This window comes from Poecilia mexicana, unplaced genomic scaffold, assembly GCF_051168715.1.
Source record: "Poecilia mexicana isolate PSO_F unplaced genomic scaffold, ASM5116871v1 scaffold_10, whole genome shotgun sequence".
In the NCBI taxonomy this organism is placed as follows: domain Eukaryota; kingdom Metazoa; phylum Chordata; class Actinopteri; order Cyprinodontiformes; family Poeciliidae; genus Poecilia; species Poecilia mexicana.
Genome location: NW_028263379.1, coordinates 25943142 through 25959347, shown reverse-complemented (window position 1 = coordinate 25959347; position 16206 = coordinate 25943142). Strand labels below are relative to the sequence as shown.

The 16206-nt window shown below is 41.5% G+C and overlaps 3 protein-coding genes across 4 annotated transcripts; all 3 read left to right on the top strand.

The window, feature by feature from the left end:
- Nucleotides 1-1567: 1567 nt before the first annotated feature.
- Nucleotides 1568-11665, top strand: LOC106931091 (protein Wnt-8a-like). 2 transcript variants are annotated; one of them, XM_088009737.1, is made up of 6 exons: nt 1568-1589; nt 9892-9920; nt 10079-10217; nt 10426-10551; nt 10656-10798; nt 10897-11665. In XM_088009737.1, coding segments are annotated over exons 1-6 (1005 nt in total). In that variant the 5' UTR covers nt 1568-1588; the 3' UTR covers nt 11464-11665. The 2 variants fall into 2 exon arrangements, with proteins under 2 accessions (XP_087865863.1, XP_014864525.2); XM_015009039.2 differs by lacking the exon at nt 1568-1589 and adding an exon at nt 7950-9787 and having other exon boundaries at nt 9887-9920.
- tmsb2 (thymosin beta 2) lies at nt 3466-5448 on the top strand. Its single transcript, XM_015009042.2, has 3 exons — nt 3466-3600; nt 4613-4717; nt 4960-5448. The coding sequence occupies exons 2-3, from the start codon at nt 4618-4620 to the stop codon at nt 4995-4997; spliced, it is 138 nt and encodes a 45-aa protein (XP_014864528.1). The 5' UTR covers nt 3466-3600; nt 4613-4617; the 3' UTR covers nt 4998-5448.
- A 354-nt stretch (nt 11666-12019) lies between the features above and the next one.
- Nucleotides 12020-13669, top strand: LOC106931092 (protein Wnt-8a-like). The gene is made up of 6 exons (XM_015009040.2): nt 12020-12081; nt 12170-12203; nt 12277-12406; nt 12569-12694; nt 12773-12915; nt 12984-13669. The coding sequence occupies exons 1-6, from the start codon at nt 12020-12022 to the stop codon at nt 13539-13541; spliced, it is 1053 nt and encodes a 350-aa protein (XP_014864526.2). The 3' UTR covers nt 13542-13669.
- The last annotated feature ends 2537 nt before the right edge of the window (nt 13670-16206 follow it).

Below are 16206 nucleotides of genomic sequence, written 5' to 3'. Positions count from 1 at the left end.
GCCTATAGAAGTTCAATGACGTGACCCCAGAAACATGCAGGTTTAACTGCAGCAAAAGTATAAAAATACAAACTTTTGGCTCAGGGTGACTGGATACAAATACACACAATACTTTTCAGACTTTCATTTGTAAAAGATAGAAAACGTATTCTCTACCTTCCACTTCAGAATAACGCTCTGCTTTGTGTCGGTCGGCCACACGCAATCCTTGTAAGATCCACTGAAGTTTGTGGTTGAAAAGTGTGGATGTGTTGAACGATGACGATATTCCATATCATTCATGCTGTGTCAGATTTAGGCTTGTGACTCACCAGAGCATCACTGAATGTTGCTTTAATGCGTAAGACTTTATTGCTGGTCTGACATTCTTGAAGACACTTAATTTCTTCTCTCCTCGTGTCGCACTAAAACCACCACTACTTTCACAGGATTCAAAGTCTACTTAGTTTGAAGAGACAAGTTTAGACTGTACTGCCGTGTCGGTACGCTTTTTCCAAGTCCGATCAGTTACAGTAGGATTTATCTAGTTAAAATCAGATAGGCGTTTACTCTGGCGGACCCTCAGTAGCTTGGAGTTTAAATAGTCTTGTGCTGCCCTCCTGTGACGAGTTTACAGCAGAACATGACTTCCAGTCTTCTTCTTGCATATGCAGAGCTGTTTCCCCCCAGCTGCTGCAGTCTCACTGAGCTTCAACATGTCGATCTTAGCCAGTGTCACTCATCCAGACAAAGTCAAACAGCACACGGTTCAGTCTGACACGTGGAAAGGTTTGCTTGCCTGTCGTCCACCGGCCGACACGCGGCGCTCCGTCGGATTTTTCTGACAGGTCATTTGGCTCCGAGTCTGACCTTTGTCAGGGAGCATCTCATCTCTGAGCTTCAAATGTGATAACATTTCAAGCACAAAGGTTACTAGGAGGGCCTAGCCAAGTCAGAGAAGGTCAAGGATGTTTTCCTCTCCACTGTACCTCAAAGCAACAAACAGCTCAGTGGAAGCATGAGCTGTTTGTTAGCATGAAAAGCATCGAAAAGCAAGGGACACCAAAGGCCAATCACATTAGAAATAATAATCTAAGTGCTGCAAAGTAACATTGCCCTAAAATGTAACAAGGCTGCAGGCTATTCTAACCATCATCATCATCATCTATACTGCTCCCCAGTTTGCTTAAATTAGTGAGCTTCAAATTCAGACTCCTTTATGAAGCTGTTATGCTGTTTCGCCAGCAGGTGGTGCTGCAGTATTCCTAAAAGATCGCTCGTGCCAAGCCATCATGTTGACGTAACCCCGCTCCCCCAAAAATGCAAAGTCATTGGGTGAAATCACACAGCGTGCAGAGAGCTTGACCTTGCTTGTAACAAAAAAAAGACATACATTATAATTTTAAAGAAGCTTTTAAAACAAAATTTTACAAAAAAAATTTTGTTTTGTAACACCGAATAGCTGTTTCTGATAATACTTTGAATGGATAAAACTCTTTAGCAGTCGGTGTTGACGCTGGGCGGAGCATGAGGCGAAAGGAGGGAGATTTACATTAACTGATCGTTTCTGAGAGCCTGAGGTCATGTTGACTCATGCTGTTGTGAGACGAGCAGACTTTTCTAAGCCACATTTTCTCAGCAGCTGTGGTCAGCGTGCTGTAACCAGACCTCGGGGAAGATTAAAGGCTAAAGAGCAGCAGGTCTCAGTGATGTAAGCGGAGCACAGTGGGGTCCTCGCATCAGGGTTTTATTAGTGTATGATGTGATCGAGAAACGCTTCAAAAATAATCCCACAAAACTAGTAAAATGAGGCAGACGAGCTCACTAATATTAATCTGATGAATTCATTTGGAAGTGTATGTTTTTTTTTTTTATCATTATTTGAATTTTACAAAACACACACCTACAAGATCTTAAATTTTAATATGTAGACAAAAATCTACAAATACAATCCTCAGACATTTCGATTAACTGATTCCGAGAGACCGGTATTACGTATTGATTAGGTATTTTAATGTCTTGTCCTTTTGTTTTCTCCCCACAACCAAAGTCAGCTTAAGACATTAGCTGTCCAAGCTAATGAAATAGCTTGTTCTTTGCAGCCAAATCTCTCTAAAAGGTTAATTATTTCAAGTGCTATACGTATAAAAGTCATGTAGAGTGACTAATTTAACTCAAGTAACATACATATCAAATTAGACAGCCTCATAACCATAACGAACTGAAAGATGAATTACTTTATTTAGTATTTAGCAATTTTTATTAAAACTTAAGAGAAAGAATGCAAGGAGAGATTGGTATTTTTATAAATAACTCTTATTTCTCAGATTCAACACAACAGTTTATGCATAGACTGATCACTATAAGAAAAAAACAGGTGCAGTAGTCAGCATAATCAGAATTAAAAGTTATTATTAATTCCACTAAGATAAACTATAAACAATTTCTTTCAACTTAAAAAAAAATGAATAATAGACTAATAGGGGATCTTTTGTTTAGGATCATGGAATTAAATGTAAGAAAAAAATGTCTTAACATTCATGGAGAGTGTTTCAGTTTCTCTGAAGTTTTAATTTTGAGAGGAAGGAGAAAACGAACAGGTGGAAAATCTTGGAACTACCTGAACCCACAAATATTTAGCTCCAGAACTGATCCAACAGAGCCAGAAAGAGCGCCTCGCTGAAGTTTCCCTGTGCTGAAGTCATGCGCAGATAGATTGATGTACCAAAGCAAATGATGTCAACAAAAACAGCCACGGCAACCGGATCTCAGGCCTGATGTGTTCTGATGTGGTAAAGCTTATCAGTGGGTTCTTTCTTACTAAAACCCCTGAACTCTGCTCTCCTCCTGGCAGCATCATGTTGATCCGGGAGCGAAGCTGACACACGAGGCAGGAGCTGATCAGTGAGTCAGAGGAAGAGCTGCGGCTCTCGTCATCATTCCTACAATAGATCATTTGACAAGTAAGTACGGTTCTCTGAGATCAGCGATCGTTTGAGATCAACTCCAAAATATTTATTTGAACTTGATCACAGTTCGGATATTATCTGGTGAGTGATATTTGCTGGAATAGCAGCTATGTAGTTCTGTTTAGGGCCTCCTATTGGCTTTGTCATAAACAGTTTGTTGTAAATGATCTTTTGTGAAATATTAATCAACAGATAAAATAATCATTATGTTGCGAATTTACTAACATGATATATCTAAAGAATTATAGTTGTAACACAATGATTCGCATAAAGAGGTGAATAAAACACCTGCAGAACTTTTAATTTTCAGCAGGAACCGATGTGGATTATGGATTATATGCAGAATAATAATAATAATAGCTGATCTCAGAAAAACTCCATTTAGTAGCTGTCTTCTGTCAGTTGTTTTCTTTCTCACGTCTTTCCCCTTAAGAGCATTAATATTAATAACAGAAGAAGGCTGACCAAGTTCAGTCGCTCTCTCCTCCCCCCTCCCTCCTTCTTATACCCAGACCCTGGATGCAGCGAGGCGCGCACACGCCGGCAGCTCGTCTCATCTTCCGTACTGCTCTCACTTCTGCATCCCTGCGTCTCTGACCCTCCCCGCAGCCTTCGGCCTAGGATTTTAGCCCACCTGCTGTGTGGATCATCGGTAAGAAAGACTGATCTCTGCTTCTTCTCTCCTCCGTTCGGCTTTTGTTTCTGGGACTGACGGTGGCTCTGCTCTGCCGGGAGTCAGACAAAGGACTGGGGTGTGGCTGGATGGGTAGAAGATGGTTGCTAACGGCAGCAGGGAAATAATGTGAAAGGATGAGGTGGATGAGAATTGTGGTGGCGACAAACAAAGCAATATTGCTGGCATGTTGAGGTTTATAACAGTCGTACAATAGGGTCAAATTTGACCGATATGTGACGCAAGTTGATACAGATTCTTAAGTGTTCAAGTGAAAGATTGAAAGTTGCTTTGATTATAAAAAAATATATATATATATATATGTTTTTAAAAATGTTGCATTTTGCTCAGGAAGCCTAACACTGCATGAAGCAGAACCTTTTAGGCCCCATTGAAATCCACAATGGTAAGAATCACCTTACAGAAGCTTATTCTGCTTTTGAAGATATATATATATGTATATATATATATATATATATATATATTTGACAGTTCAGTCAGACATATTGGGATCAGGACAGCGAAAAGACCAGATCAGTTAGACCTGAGGTTGTGGTGTCTTTACTGCAGTGGGCTGATCATGAGCTGCGTCCATGAGGCTACAAGAGTAGAATCAGAAGAAAAAAACACAAGGAGACGGACAAACTGAGGGAGGATGCAATGAGAACAAAGAGGGAAGCAGACAAAAACAGACACAAAGAGAGAAGAGACAGCTGGGCAAAAGAGGCACATGTTAGCCACAAAGGCATCTGAGAGAAGCAGACATGTATGTAGACTGAGCGTGTGTGGGAGGCAACCACTTGTCTGAGCAGCACATGTTGTAGCCACTCCCTTTATGTGCATGCACTGACCGAAACAGCTGATAGGCCTCATTATGGATTTTAATTTGTCTCAAACGGTATATACATCGAGCAACGACGCACAGTCAATACGACGCTTGAGACGAAAAGGTCAAAACGGCACACTGAGTTTCACGTCTCGTCTTTCGCAGCCAAAATGTCGGACAAGCCAGACATGACCGAGATCGCTCGCTTCGACAAGACAAAGCTGAAGAAGACGGAGACAAAAGAGAAGAACCCTCTTCCCACCAAAGAGAGTGAGTGCACGAGTCCTTCATCCTCTGCGGCAATTTTTTTTTTCGCCCCCTCCCTCCCCCACATCCTCTGCCAGAATCTCCCATTATCACCTTCACACATACTCAGCAAAGAGAGCAGCGAAACAAACGGCTGCAGTATCAGCAGACCCAAAAAAAAAAAAAAAAGCTGCACCCACTCACAAGTTCACTGCAATGCAAGTCTAAACCAGCAGCATCTTTTTTTGTCTTCTCTTCTTTTGCAGCCATTGAGCAGGAGAGGAAAGGCGACGCCACACCTTGACTTGAGCACATGAAGAAAAGGAGCTGAGATGCCACAGAAAAAAAGCACTTTCTTTTGATTATCCCAGTATATCCCAGTATTTGAAATCACCTACATTGTCTTCAGAAAAAGGGCGCTCTCTGAGCTCCCAGGGGTGCTAACAGGATATTTTGGCATCCTAACATGTGGGGCTCTCTTACAATTCACACATACACACACACACAAAAAAAAAACGTCAGCCTGGGTGCCTGTCTTGTGCTGTTAGCCTGTAGCTAACATGTCTCCAGTATTGCCAAACTAGGGTGGGGGTGAAGTGATGTAGCACAGGGAGAGAGGCAGGCATTCAGGCTGGAAAGTTGCATTGGGGTTGGGGGTTGTCTGTGGACACAGGGGCAACTGAAGTCAACTCATGTGGGCTTTTTTCTTAACAAACTTTTTACTTTTCTTTATGTAATAAACATGAAGACATGGACGCGGTGTGTTTTGTGCTTTTTTCCATCCCTAATCTGTGTCAGTGTGCAGGTTGTCGGTCTGTATTTAGACTGTACGATTGTGATGAATCACAATTGATTTTACAGTCTATCAAATATCAGTTCTGCCAGATAAATGTGTTCCTCCCTGGTGGAAAATCTGAATTGTACATTTAAAGAAGCAACAATATTTTTGTTTATATTTCAGAATTAAGTCTTATCCCATCAACCAAATTAAAATTTTATCAAGAATCGAGTTAGTAATGACAATAAGCCCTATTCCCTAGTGATTTCTTTCAGTAACAGAAACACAAAACATAAAAAAGCAAAGATGCTAATGCTAATTGTATACTGCTGTTACATTGGAAAAGGAGAACATTTTCTAAATAAAAACAAAACAAAAGTCTGATGCACTATTCAAGTAAGAGTCAAACATTTATCACAAGTTCACTGCTCTCTCAGGAGTTTAGAGAATTATAGTTTTTTTTTTTTATTCTTATGCCGATAAGGGTTTGGGGGAGTTTGGGTGTGAACTCCAAGTACCTTAAAGTTTCTAACCTTTCGGACATATCGGTCTTTCACCTATACTTATTTTGTGGGTCCAGGATTTAACACAATTTAAACTTTAGTTTATGCAGCTCCCTAATGTTATCTGATCAGAAGGTTTAATCTCAACCCAAAAGCAGCTCTTCTGGCTGGAGAAGTTCCTTCCAGTTGGAGGTTCTTGCTTAAGGCTTAGTGCCTTGGATGTTTATTGCACAGTGAATTAATGTTGGATTACTTAAAGGAAAAGTGTTCTTAATGGGTACATTTGTGAAAAATATAATTATTTATTTAAGTGATGCTTTGACACATTTTGACAGGCATTCAGACAAAATTCTGAGCATCACATGGTCACAACGAGCATTTAATCACTGGAGACACAGAACAACGCTGAGATAAGAGGTTGAGGAGACTAACTTAAAAGGTTCCGCAAAATGTTTTTGTAATACTTTAAAAAGTAGTTGTCGTGTATGAGAGATCTGTTTGGGTCAGTTTGTGAATGTTACACAAGTAAGAAGCTTGGACAAAATGCTCAACATGACGTTACCATAAAGATCCCTCTGCCATAAACAATGAGAGTTTAATTTAAAAAAAAAAAAGATTTAATTAGATTTTTTTTTTATGCAAATATTTAATTTCCTAAATGCTTCATATTTCCCATGAAGGTATATAAATCAAGTGAATAATATTAATTACGACCTAAAAAAACTATTGAAATACTGAAGAAATGCGATAGTTTTAAACTAATTTATAGCTGGATTGGCCAAATTTCAATTCACTTTGACTTTTTTAAACTCTCTGGGTTAATATTATGGAAGTTACGGTGAGCAGCATTACTGCATTTCAAGGTCGAAGATCTCTGAAATGAACTGGGATTAGTGTATCATTCAAAATCTCATGAGTCACAATCTCTTAAAATATCGTATTGAATCTCTTTTGGTGTTTGTCTTACTGAATTAAGAAAGAGCTTTCTCAGACACCTAACCAGATCCACCGGTTATGTTTACAGATGTGCAAGATCTCCTTCCACATACTACTTCAACACTTCATACATGCAGGGAAAACATCAAGCTTTTACATCAGATTGCTTTTATATTTTTCCTCAGTTGAGCCTAAGCTGACTACAACCTAAAGAGGAGGAGAAGGCATGAGTGGTTTCTAAACATAAAGGTGCAATGACAAATTGTTTCCAGTAACAATGGTTTGTAAAAATGCTCCTGAGTCAGTGCAGAGAGGTGTTTGCAGATTTAAAAGTGGAACTCTCTAACTGCTCAAAAGGTTCAACTTTTCAAGTTATTTATTAATAATGTACACTGACGTGAAAAATCTCACTTAAATTCAAGTCTGTTCTACTTAAATAGCACTGCATTACAAACGTCAGCGAGGTCCAGGACAAACTAAAGTATTTTTTCCAAGTCGAGGAAGTCAGTTTTCTAACCAAGTTACAAACATTCTCATGACATGTCTTCTGAAATATGAATATCTCAGCGTTGTTCTGTATCTCCAGTGATTAAATGCTCGTTGTGTCCATGTAATGCTCAGTATTTTGACTGAATGCCTGTCAAAATGTGTCAAAGCATCACTTAAATAAATAAGTTACTCAGAATTGGAACTAAGGAAAAATGTAATCATTAGATGAACAATTATTGATGTTCTTTTAGATGACCAAAAATATTACCACTAGTGGCCAATAATAATAATAATAATAATAATAATAATAATAATAATAATAATAATAATAATAATAATAATAATAATACCATAGAAAGCAATGAGGATGAGAACAGCGAACTGAAAAGCCTTGATCGACACATAAACCAGACGATAAGAAGCATCGGGATTACACTGATTGGAGTCGATCAGGGTTGATAAAATCACCAGTGAATCTATAAACCAATAATCCAAACATTGTCTGATGATGAGTCGCAAACAGCCTACTGCAGAATTCAATTATAGTAAATCTAGCCCATTACATGTGGGGTCATTTATTATTTAATGTTATGCCATGACCAGCCGCCACCCCCACATCTCCAGGATGGCGTCTCCGCTCCTGCCACCTAAACTCGCCCCGTCAGAGCTGTCACCTTCTGGGCCTTTATTGCTCCAGTCCTCTCACCTCGCTCTCCAACGCATTCGCTGCCCCGAATGGTCTAATGTGTGCGAGATGTGTTAAAAATATATCACAACTTTAACGTGTATTCAAGAAACAATGGCATACCTTTAAAACCCATAATAGCCCGACTGCATTAATTAAGTTATGCATGTTGATGTTAACATTGTCGTGGTTGATCTCCTCGAGAACAACCCGAGAAAAGGCTAAAAACTGGTTTAAAAAAAAAAAAATTGACCGCCACTTAATTTGTCTGTTGATAGTTTCGATGTTTCTGAGCCACTCAGCACTCATGCAGACAGATTTCCAGTCGGGAAAAAAAAAAAGCAAACAAAAAAGAAACAAAACAACTATTGTCTGCTTGTCATTATTGACTAATTGAAACTTTTAAACGTTCTTGGTTAAGCGCAAATCACCGATGGCTCTTGGTTTCAGCCTTCCGTGAAAATGAATGTGGGTGATATGTAATTAGAAAGGATTATCTTCGCCCTCGGCCGGCCCAGCCGCCTCCCCTATTGTCCAGCGCGATGAGTGGATTGTTGTTTTAATGGATTTTTGAGTGTTTTAGAAGAGATTTAATGGGATAAGTGTGACGTTAATCACTGGCATTAAGTAAAAGTTTGTGGAATGGCACAAACTGTCGGGATGAGCGCTGAAGAGGAGAATGATCGTGCGTAATTAAGACAATTAGACGTAGGACTAAGTGGATTATCTATTCATATTGATAATGCTAATTTGTTATTGGTACATTTTATTTTGTTTAAAAAAAAATGAAAGAAAGAAAGAAAGAAAAGGTCGAATTAAATCGAGTCCAGTAAAATAACCACACTGGAGCATTTTAACGTTTAAAACAAATGTTTACGCTCCTGTAAATTCCAGACTTTTTTCACACCGAGTTGTTTCCTAGGGGAACATCTATTATCACCGCCATGTCAATTTCGCCAAAGTGTCAGGCGGTATTTACATGACTACATGGCGTCCAGTCTGAAAAGCTTTACGGCTGTGTCCGCTCATGGGACACCGCTCCCATTTCCCAAACATTTCATGAACACAACAAGCCTCGGTACTGTCCCTCAGTAATATGAACAGATATAATTATTATAGGCAGTTTCTTTTTCTTTTCTTTTTTTTAAGGGAGGGAGGGGGGATGATGCTCAACATGGTACGTTTTTTTTTATTTATTTATTTAATGTTATGCTATGTTATACTAGAATTCTGCAGGCCCTGAAATGACATTGTCATGCTTGCATTCATAGTTGTATTTAGCGATTCATGAGAACGTGTGCTCTGATTTAATTACATCCATACGCTTGCATTCGTGGGAAAAGCATATAAGGATCGGAGCCTGGGAGCGACAGGTGAATGAGGGGCTGTTTAACAGTCTGCGCAACTTCTTTGAAGTGCAGCACATGCGCCGACCGGCTCCTGTTTGCCAATGGGACGCGGCAATTCAGCTCGTCATTGACGCATTTTCACAGCGAGACGTTACCTGCGGGACAAATCTTTCAATCAGCCGCGTAGGAGCGTATAAGTATTAGTCAGAGCAGGGGAGCAGCACCATTCGCTGTCTTATTTCCTCCCGGTACACACATTTGGAACACAAGCCAATGATCTGCCATGGCGCAACTGGATGTCCTCTCAGCCATGGCCTTGTCCACGCTCTGTCTCTGTCAGCTTGCTTCCACTTGGTAAGTCCATTACTTTTGGTGGAGTTCATTTTTAACATTATGTTCTATTGGCTTTTGGAATCTCATGCATAAATGTATGTATTTGTTTTCTCCCCACAGGACAGTGAATAATTTTCTCATGACTGGTCCAAAGGTAATTACACAGCTGACTCTTGTACAAAATACTGTAATTCTGTTTTGGGAATATTTAACTTTTTTTTTTTTGTGATTGAAAAAAAAGCATCTCTCTCTCTCTCTCTCTCTCTCTCTCTCTCTCTCTCTCTCTCTCTCTCTCTCTCTCTTTCTCTCAAGGCGTTTCTTACCTACGCCAGCAGTGTGCAAATGGGCGCACAGAGAGGAATACGAGAGTGCAAACACCAATTCGCTTGGGAGAAGTGGAACTGTCCAGAAAGCACGCTTAAGCTATCCACACTTAACAGCCTCCGAATTGGTAAGTCTCATAATATCCACCCGCCCTTATAACTAATTAAAATGTATATATATCGGAATGAAATCATCTATATTTGGATTTGGTGGGTGTGCGTTCACACCATCTTGTGCGTAATGGTCACGTACTTTGAGCTCTTACGCATTTATGATACCAAATTACGTATCCAAGTAAAATCTCATAACTGATCTTTGTCCATCACATATTGCAGCCACAAAAGAGACGTCGTTTGTGCACGCCATCAGCGCTGCTGGAGTGATGTACACGCTCACCAAGAACTGTAGTTTGGGGGACTTTGAGAACTGCGGCTGCGATGACTCAAGGATCGGTCAGACAGGTCCGAAAAATTTAGTAGTATCTATTTATCATCAAACAAAAGTAATTAAAAAAAATGCACTCGACATGGTATAATAATCTGTTTGTTTATGTTTGTGGTATTAGGAGGCAGAGGATGGATTTGGGGAGGTTGCAGTGACAACATAGCGTTCGGAGAAAAGATCTCCCGACAGTTTGTGGATGCCCTGGAAGATGGGCATGATGCACGCGCAGCAGTCAACCTCCATAACAACGAGGCGGGAAGACTGGTAAGATTTGCTGAGATAGTTTGGAATTTGGCGCTTAGGCACAAACAAAAACTCAACATTGTGCGTAATCCACGCCACTACTCGGTTTCTGTTGACAGGCGGTCAAAGCAACCATGAGGAGAGCCTGCAAATGTCATGGGGTGTCTGGAAGTTGCAGCATCCAAACCTGCTGGATGCAGCTGGCCGACTTCAGGGAGGTGGGGAACTACCTGAGGATGAAGCACCGGCACGCGAGGAAGCTGCAGATGGACAAGAAGCCAATGAGAGCGGGCAACAGCGCGGACAGCAGGAGAGCCGTAGCGCACGCCTTCAGGAGCATCTCCAAAGCGGAGCTCGTGTATCTGGAGGACTCCCCAAATTACTGTATCAAGAACCTGAGCCTGGGACTGCAAGGCACAGAGGGGCGGGAGTGCCTGAAGGGCCTCAGGAACGCGTCCCCGTGGGAGAGGAGGAGCTGCCGCCGGCTGTGCTACGAATGCGGCCTCGGAGTGGTGAAGAGACGCACTGAGGTGGTCAGCAGCTGCAACTGCAAATTTCACTGGTGCTGCACCGTCAAGTGTGAAAGATGCACGCAGGTTGTCACTAAATATTACTGCGCGGGTAAAGACGACGCAAGGAAACAGCACAATAAAACCAAGCGCAAACCCGTGACGCGCCGACAGTGACTGCCATTTACCCATGAACATGCGATTACTTAAGCATTATGGATTTCTCAGCAACTTTTTGCATAATGGATACACTATTTGGACTCGGAACTGAGATATAAGGAGACGCCCGTTATTGCACTTTCTCCATTTTTTGATTGAGATTTATAACATTTTATTAAAAACCAGGCTCTGCAAAGACTCTGCAAAGTCTCCCAAATTCACGCAGAATTTGGGAGCCTGCGTTTGGTTTTTAAGTTTTTGTAAATTATACATTTTGTATAATAAATATTTTCTGCAACAGGCAAGACTCAGTCACTTCTGTCAGATGTTACATTTTGATTCCACCCTTTGTATATTGGTGTCCTGGTGTCCTGCAGCTTCGGGCAGGAGTGGGTCACCCTTTTGAAGTGCGCATATAGGCGTTTCCTGATCCAGACACCCAATCAGCTTTCCCGGGCCCAGAGGAACAAAAGAAGAAGTCTTCCTTGTGTTCCTGATGGAATAAAGTGAAATTTTGCGGCACGCGGATCCAAATGTCAAAGATCTCCTATAGGATTGTGCTGCAAATGACAAAATGGCTCATTTAATTTTTTGGATTCTGTTTCTCCATCTAAAAATGGACGTGGGTCACGCCTGGTAAGACACCATAATGTGTGATTCTTATTTGGAAAAGGGATAACGGGGAAAAGGGGAGGCAAAGTAATTTATTTATTTTCTCTCTCAGGGTGGCCAGTAACTTCCTAATGACAGGACCGAAGGTAAACAAAAATGTGCAGCTTTAATTATTTTTATTTCAGGAGCACTTTATGAACAAAACCGTCTCTTTGACAGGCCTACCTCACCTATGCAAAAAGCGTGCAGGTGGGCACGCAGAATGGAATCGAGGAGTGCAAACACCAGTTTGCGTGGGACAGATGGAACTGCCCTGACAGCGAAACCCATCCCAGAGGTCTGAGAAGAGGTAGGGTGTAGTTATTTCCCAGATGCTTTTCAAAATTCTTGAAGATAAAGGATGCAAAAGTGCAACCATGCAGTGCCTGTTCCCATCGTACAATTTCTGGCTCATTTCGACATGCATTTTAAGGAAGAGTTGCTGGTATTGTAACGATGTCTATTTATTTAGCAACCAGAGAAACATCTTTCGTGCATGCCATCAGTGCTGCTGGAGTCATGTACACTCTGACCAGGAACTGCAGCCTGGGAGACCTTGAAAACTGTGGCTGCGATGTCTCCAATAATGGGAAAACTGGTGAGGTCCACGAAATGTGATCTAAAATAGCGGTAAAAATCAGTGCTTTGAATTTTAACTTGATTTCTCTGCATGCAGGTGGCCGGGGTTGGTTATGGGGTGGCTGCAGTGACAACTTGGATTTTGGTGAAAAGATTTCCAAACAGTATGTGGACGCACAGGAGACAGGCCAGGACTCAAGAGCCGCAGTAAATTTCCACAACAACGCGGCAGGACGGCAAGTACGTCCTGCTTAAGCGAATATTTCCAATTTAAGGTAGATGCGCCGATCAACTCTATTTTCCCACAGGCCGTGAAGGCAACGACGAAACGCATCTGCAGGTGCCACGGCATGTCAGAGAGCTGCAGCCTGCAAACGTGCTGGACGCAGTTGTCAGATTTTAGAGAAATCGGTAATTACTTGAAGATCAAGTACAGCCAGGCGCAAAAGCTGGACACAGACAAGAGGCGCGTGAGAGCCGGAAACAGCGCCGACAGCCGGGGAGCCATCGTGGACGCGTTTGGCGGTGTGGCCCAGACGGAGCTCATCTACCTGGAAGACTCGCCCGACTACTGTAGGAGGAACGCCAGTGTGGGGCTGCACGGCACGGAGGGGAGGGAGTGTCTGCAACACGGAGCCGGGCTGACCCAGTGGGAGCGCCGGAGCTGCCGCCGGCTGTGCCACGAATGCGGCCTGAGAGTGGAGGAGAGGCGCACGGAGGTGGTGAGCAGCTGCAACTGCAAGTTCCACTGGTGCTGCAGGGTGAACTGCGAGGACTGCTCTCAGGTCATAGTCAAGCATGTGTGTGCAAAGAGGGAAGCCGGGGACGGCTATGCTGTCTGGCGGAGATACCGTGGACCCAAATGAAAAATATGAGTTTGTAAATATTTGTATTATTTTTGTCTTTATGGCTGCACTTTCTATTAATCATCAATGTCAGTGTTTCCTTTGCGCATATATTTATGTTTTTCCTCTTTCTTTAATAAAAAAATCTCTTAAAAAGTCCAGTTGCTTTCATAAATAAATACGTCGCTTAATACATTCCCTCGCTACTGCGTCGAACTAACGCATTACAATAAGAATGGACTGAATCCACTTAAGGAGAGGATTACACAGATCAACACGCAGCAGATCAACACCTAGCCACGGTGTTGATCCAGCGCTGATCCACTGTCACTCTGATGTCAATGTGTATTGACTACATTCAAAGACAAATTAGGGAATGCTTTCCAGCAAGAGGTAGAAGGAATCTGGCCTTATAATCCCTGTCAGAACTGGCAGCTTTGAGGGATATCCCACAGGCAACACCGAATGTAGTCTGTCACATACATGGTGGGTTAAACAAAGTGTTTTAACACAGGCTGCATTAGTTGGTGTTCCTTTATTGCATTGTAGATCGCTTCAACTAAGTAACACTTGCTTTCTAATAATAAAAAAAAGAATTTCAAATATTTCTAATGTTTTAATTTGAAGATAATTAGGTCTGAGGGGGTTGTTTTCTCTGCCCACAGGCCTGAATGAGCCTTTCATTTGTTTCCTCTTCTTGACCCCCTGGAACTCTAAAAATCTTCATCTCAGCAGGGTGTGTCATAAATCTGCCAGGTTCTTATACAAAGAAGAGATGGCAAGGATATTGCAGTCTTCAGGGGTCTGTATCTACAGGGCATTAGAGGGCTGTGGAAGTTTACCAGAAATTAGGCTGGTTAAAGGGCTTCTATACTCTTTACAGGCTAAAATCTAAATAGACTGTAGGTACAGATGGGAGGTTTCAATGTTAATAAAGTAATACAAAATAAGAAAGCAAAGAAACTGTTTTCATTTAATCAAAATGTGCTCAAACAGCATCGTCACAATCTGTATCTTAATCAACATCAAACTCTTGGATGTGCCATATATTTTCCAAGCTGCCCTGTTGAGTAATAAAGAAGATCCAAATCAGTTCTGCTAAACCCAGCACTCCACTGAGTATTTTATGGCTCTGACAAAAAAAAAAAAGATTCCAATGAATCTTTTTATTTTCACAAAAAGTTTAATTTCTGCAGAGTTGACCAATGACTCACCATTGCAAGGCCACTTCTCAAGCAATTTGGATTTTCTACATTATTTTCATGAACACTTTACTTTAAGTGGGGCCTTGTTTTACTTTTTATTTTCTGTATTCCCTGCCTCATCCACAGCTCCCAGGTTTTGTGGGGGTGCATGTTTCCTAATCTGGACAAAAGAGGAAAACAGGGAGGGAAGTTGCAGGGGATCTCCCACTGGGACCCCCCTGGGCTACTCATGTATTCATCCAGGCTAGCCTGGGGGTCTGTGACAATCTAAGAGTGATTGATCACCCCTTCTTCCATCTGCCCTCCCCTGTCACCTGGGTGTGAGATACCAGGGGGGCTGATGCAGGGCGGAGTTGCTGCTGCGAGACAACTAAGGTTGAACACAATGTGTTACAATTTAGAAATAAAAGACCTAATTGACTATTTAAACTTGAAGGTTTTGTAAGTCTCTGTGTAAGGCTAAAATGTATTTAGATCTTTACCAGGTCAAAGAATAGATATAAAGCCTGAAACTGACAACATGTCATATTAAACCCCTTATTTAACACAGGCATGCCTACTGCAAGTTTAAAAGGAAGTTTAATGCATGAAAAATGAGTTACATGAATTTGACGCAATGCCATGAAAGAAGGTGAACAATGATCTTAGGAAAAGACATTTATTGTATTTTGCATGTCAAGTTTGCACATGGGTATTCCAGACAACTTGCAGTTAATCCTTCCTTATAAACAAGTATTTGTGAAAAACTAATTCAAAGCACGCTGAACAGGCTTTGAGCACGCTCCTAACACATATACCCTTTTAACAGTTCTGAAGCAGAACAGAACATGCTTGTCCACCCCATGTGAGCAAGCATGTCCAGTTCTGCTTCAGATTGTAACATTTGTAGGTTATGCATTCCAGCTCTTCGCATCTACAGACTGAACTTTTGTCCGTTCATCTTTGAAAAATAGTTCAAACTCGGCTAGATTGGACGTAGGGCATCTGCAAACATTAGTGTTCGAACACCACCACAAATATCCAACTGAATTTAGGTCTAGATCTTATCTGGGTAATCCTAACAACACATAAATCTGCCTTAATCGTCTTTCCATTCCATTGTGGTTCTGGTTGTATATTTAGAGTTGTTGTCTTACTGGGGGAAAAAACCCTCTAAGTGTTCCCCAAAGACGTCTCCGTATTTAACTTTATTCTTCCTCCCATCAACTGTGTAGCTACCTTGGCCTGTTTGAGACAGCATGATGCTGCCACCACCATGTTGCATTGTGTTAATTTTCCTACAGAGAGCACTTTGTATATAGGCAAAAAAGTTCGAACATGAAGAGCCCTTGCAATGTGCCATACTCTTTCATAGTCCAGGTTATGGACAGAACCGTGCTCTGTGAGATGTTCACATCTTCTGATGTTATAAAACCTTATCCCTGCTTTTAACGTCTCTGCGTTTCCTGACCTTTCTGGTGGCGTTTCTTGGTGTTTGTGAT

Bases quoted from the DNA above. Each gene is read 5' to 3' on its own strand.
- LOC106931092 (XM_015009040.2), top strand. From the start codon at position 12,020: ATGGCTCATTTAATTTTTTGGATTCTGTTTCTCCATCTAAAAATGGAC. The intron at 12,082-12,169 runs GTAAGACACCAT...TTTCTCTCTCAG, and splicing joins ATGGACGTGGGTCACGCCTG to GGTGGCCAGTAACTTCCTAA. The intron at 12,204-12,276 runs GTAAACAAAAAT...TCTCTTTGACAG, and splicing joins TCCTAATGACAGGACCGAAG to GCCTACCTCACCTATGCAAA.
- tmsb2 (XM_015009042.2), top strand. From the start codon at position 4,618: ATGTCGGACAAGCCAGACATGACCGAGATCGCTCGCTTCGACAAGACA. The intron at 4,718-4,959 runs GTGAGTGCACGA...CTTCTTTTGCAG, and splicing joins CCCTCTTCCCACCAAAGAGA to CCATTGAGCAGGAGAGGAAA.
- LOC106931091 (XM_015009039.2), top strand. From the start codon at position 9,717: ATGGCGCAACTGGATGTCCTCTCAGCCATGGCCTTGTCCACGCTCTGT. The intron at 9,788-9,886 runs GTAAGTCCATTA...TTCTCCCCACAG, and splicing joins TGTCAGCTTGCTTCCACTTG to GACAGTGAATAATTTTCTCA. The intron at 10,799-10,896 runs GTAAGATTTGCT...TTCTGTTGACAG, and splicing joins ACAACGAGGCGGGAAGACTG to GCGGTCAAAGCAACCATGAG.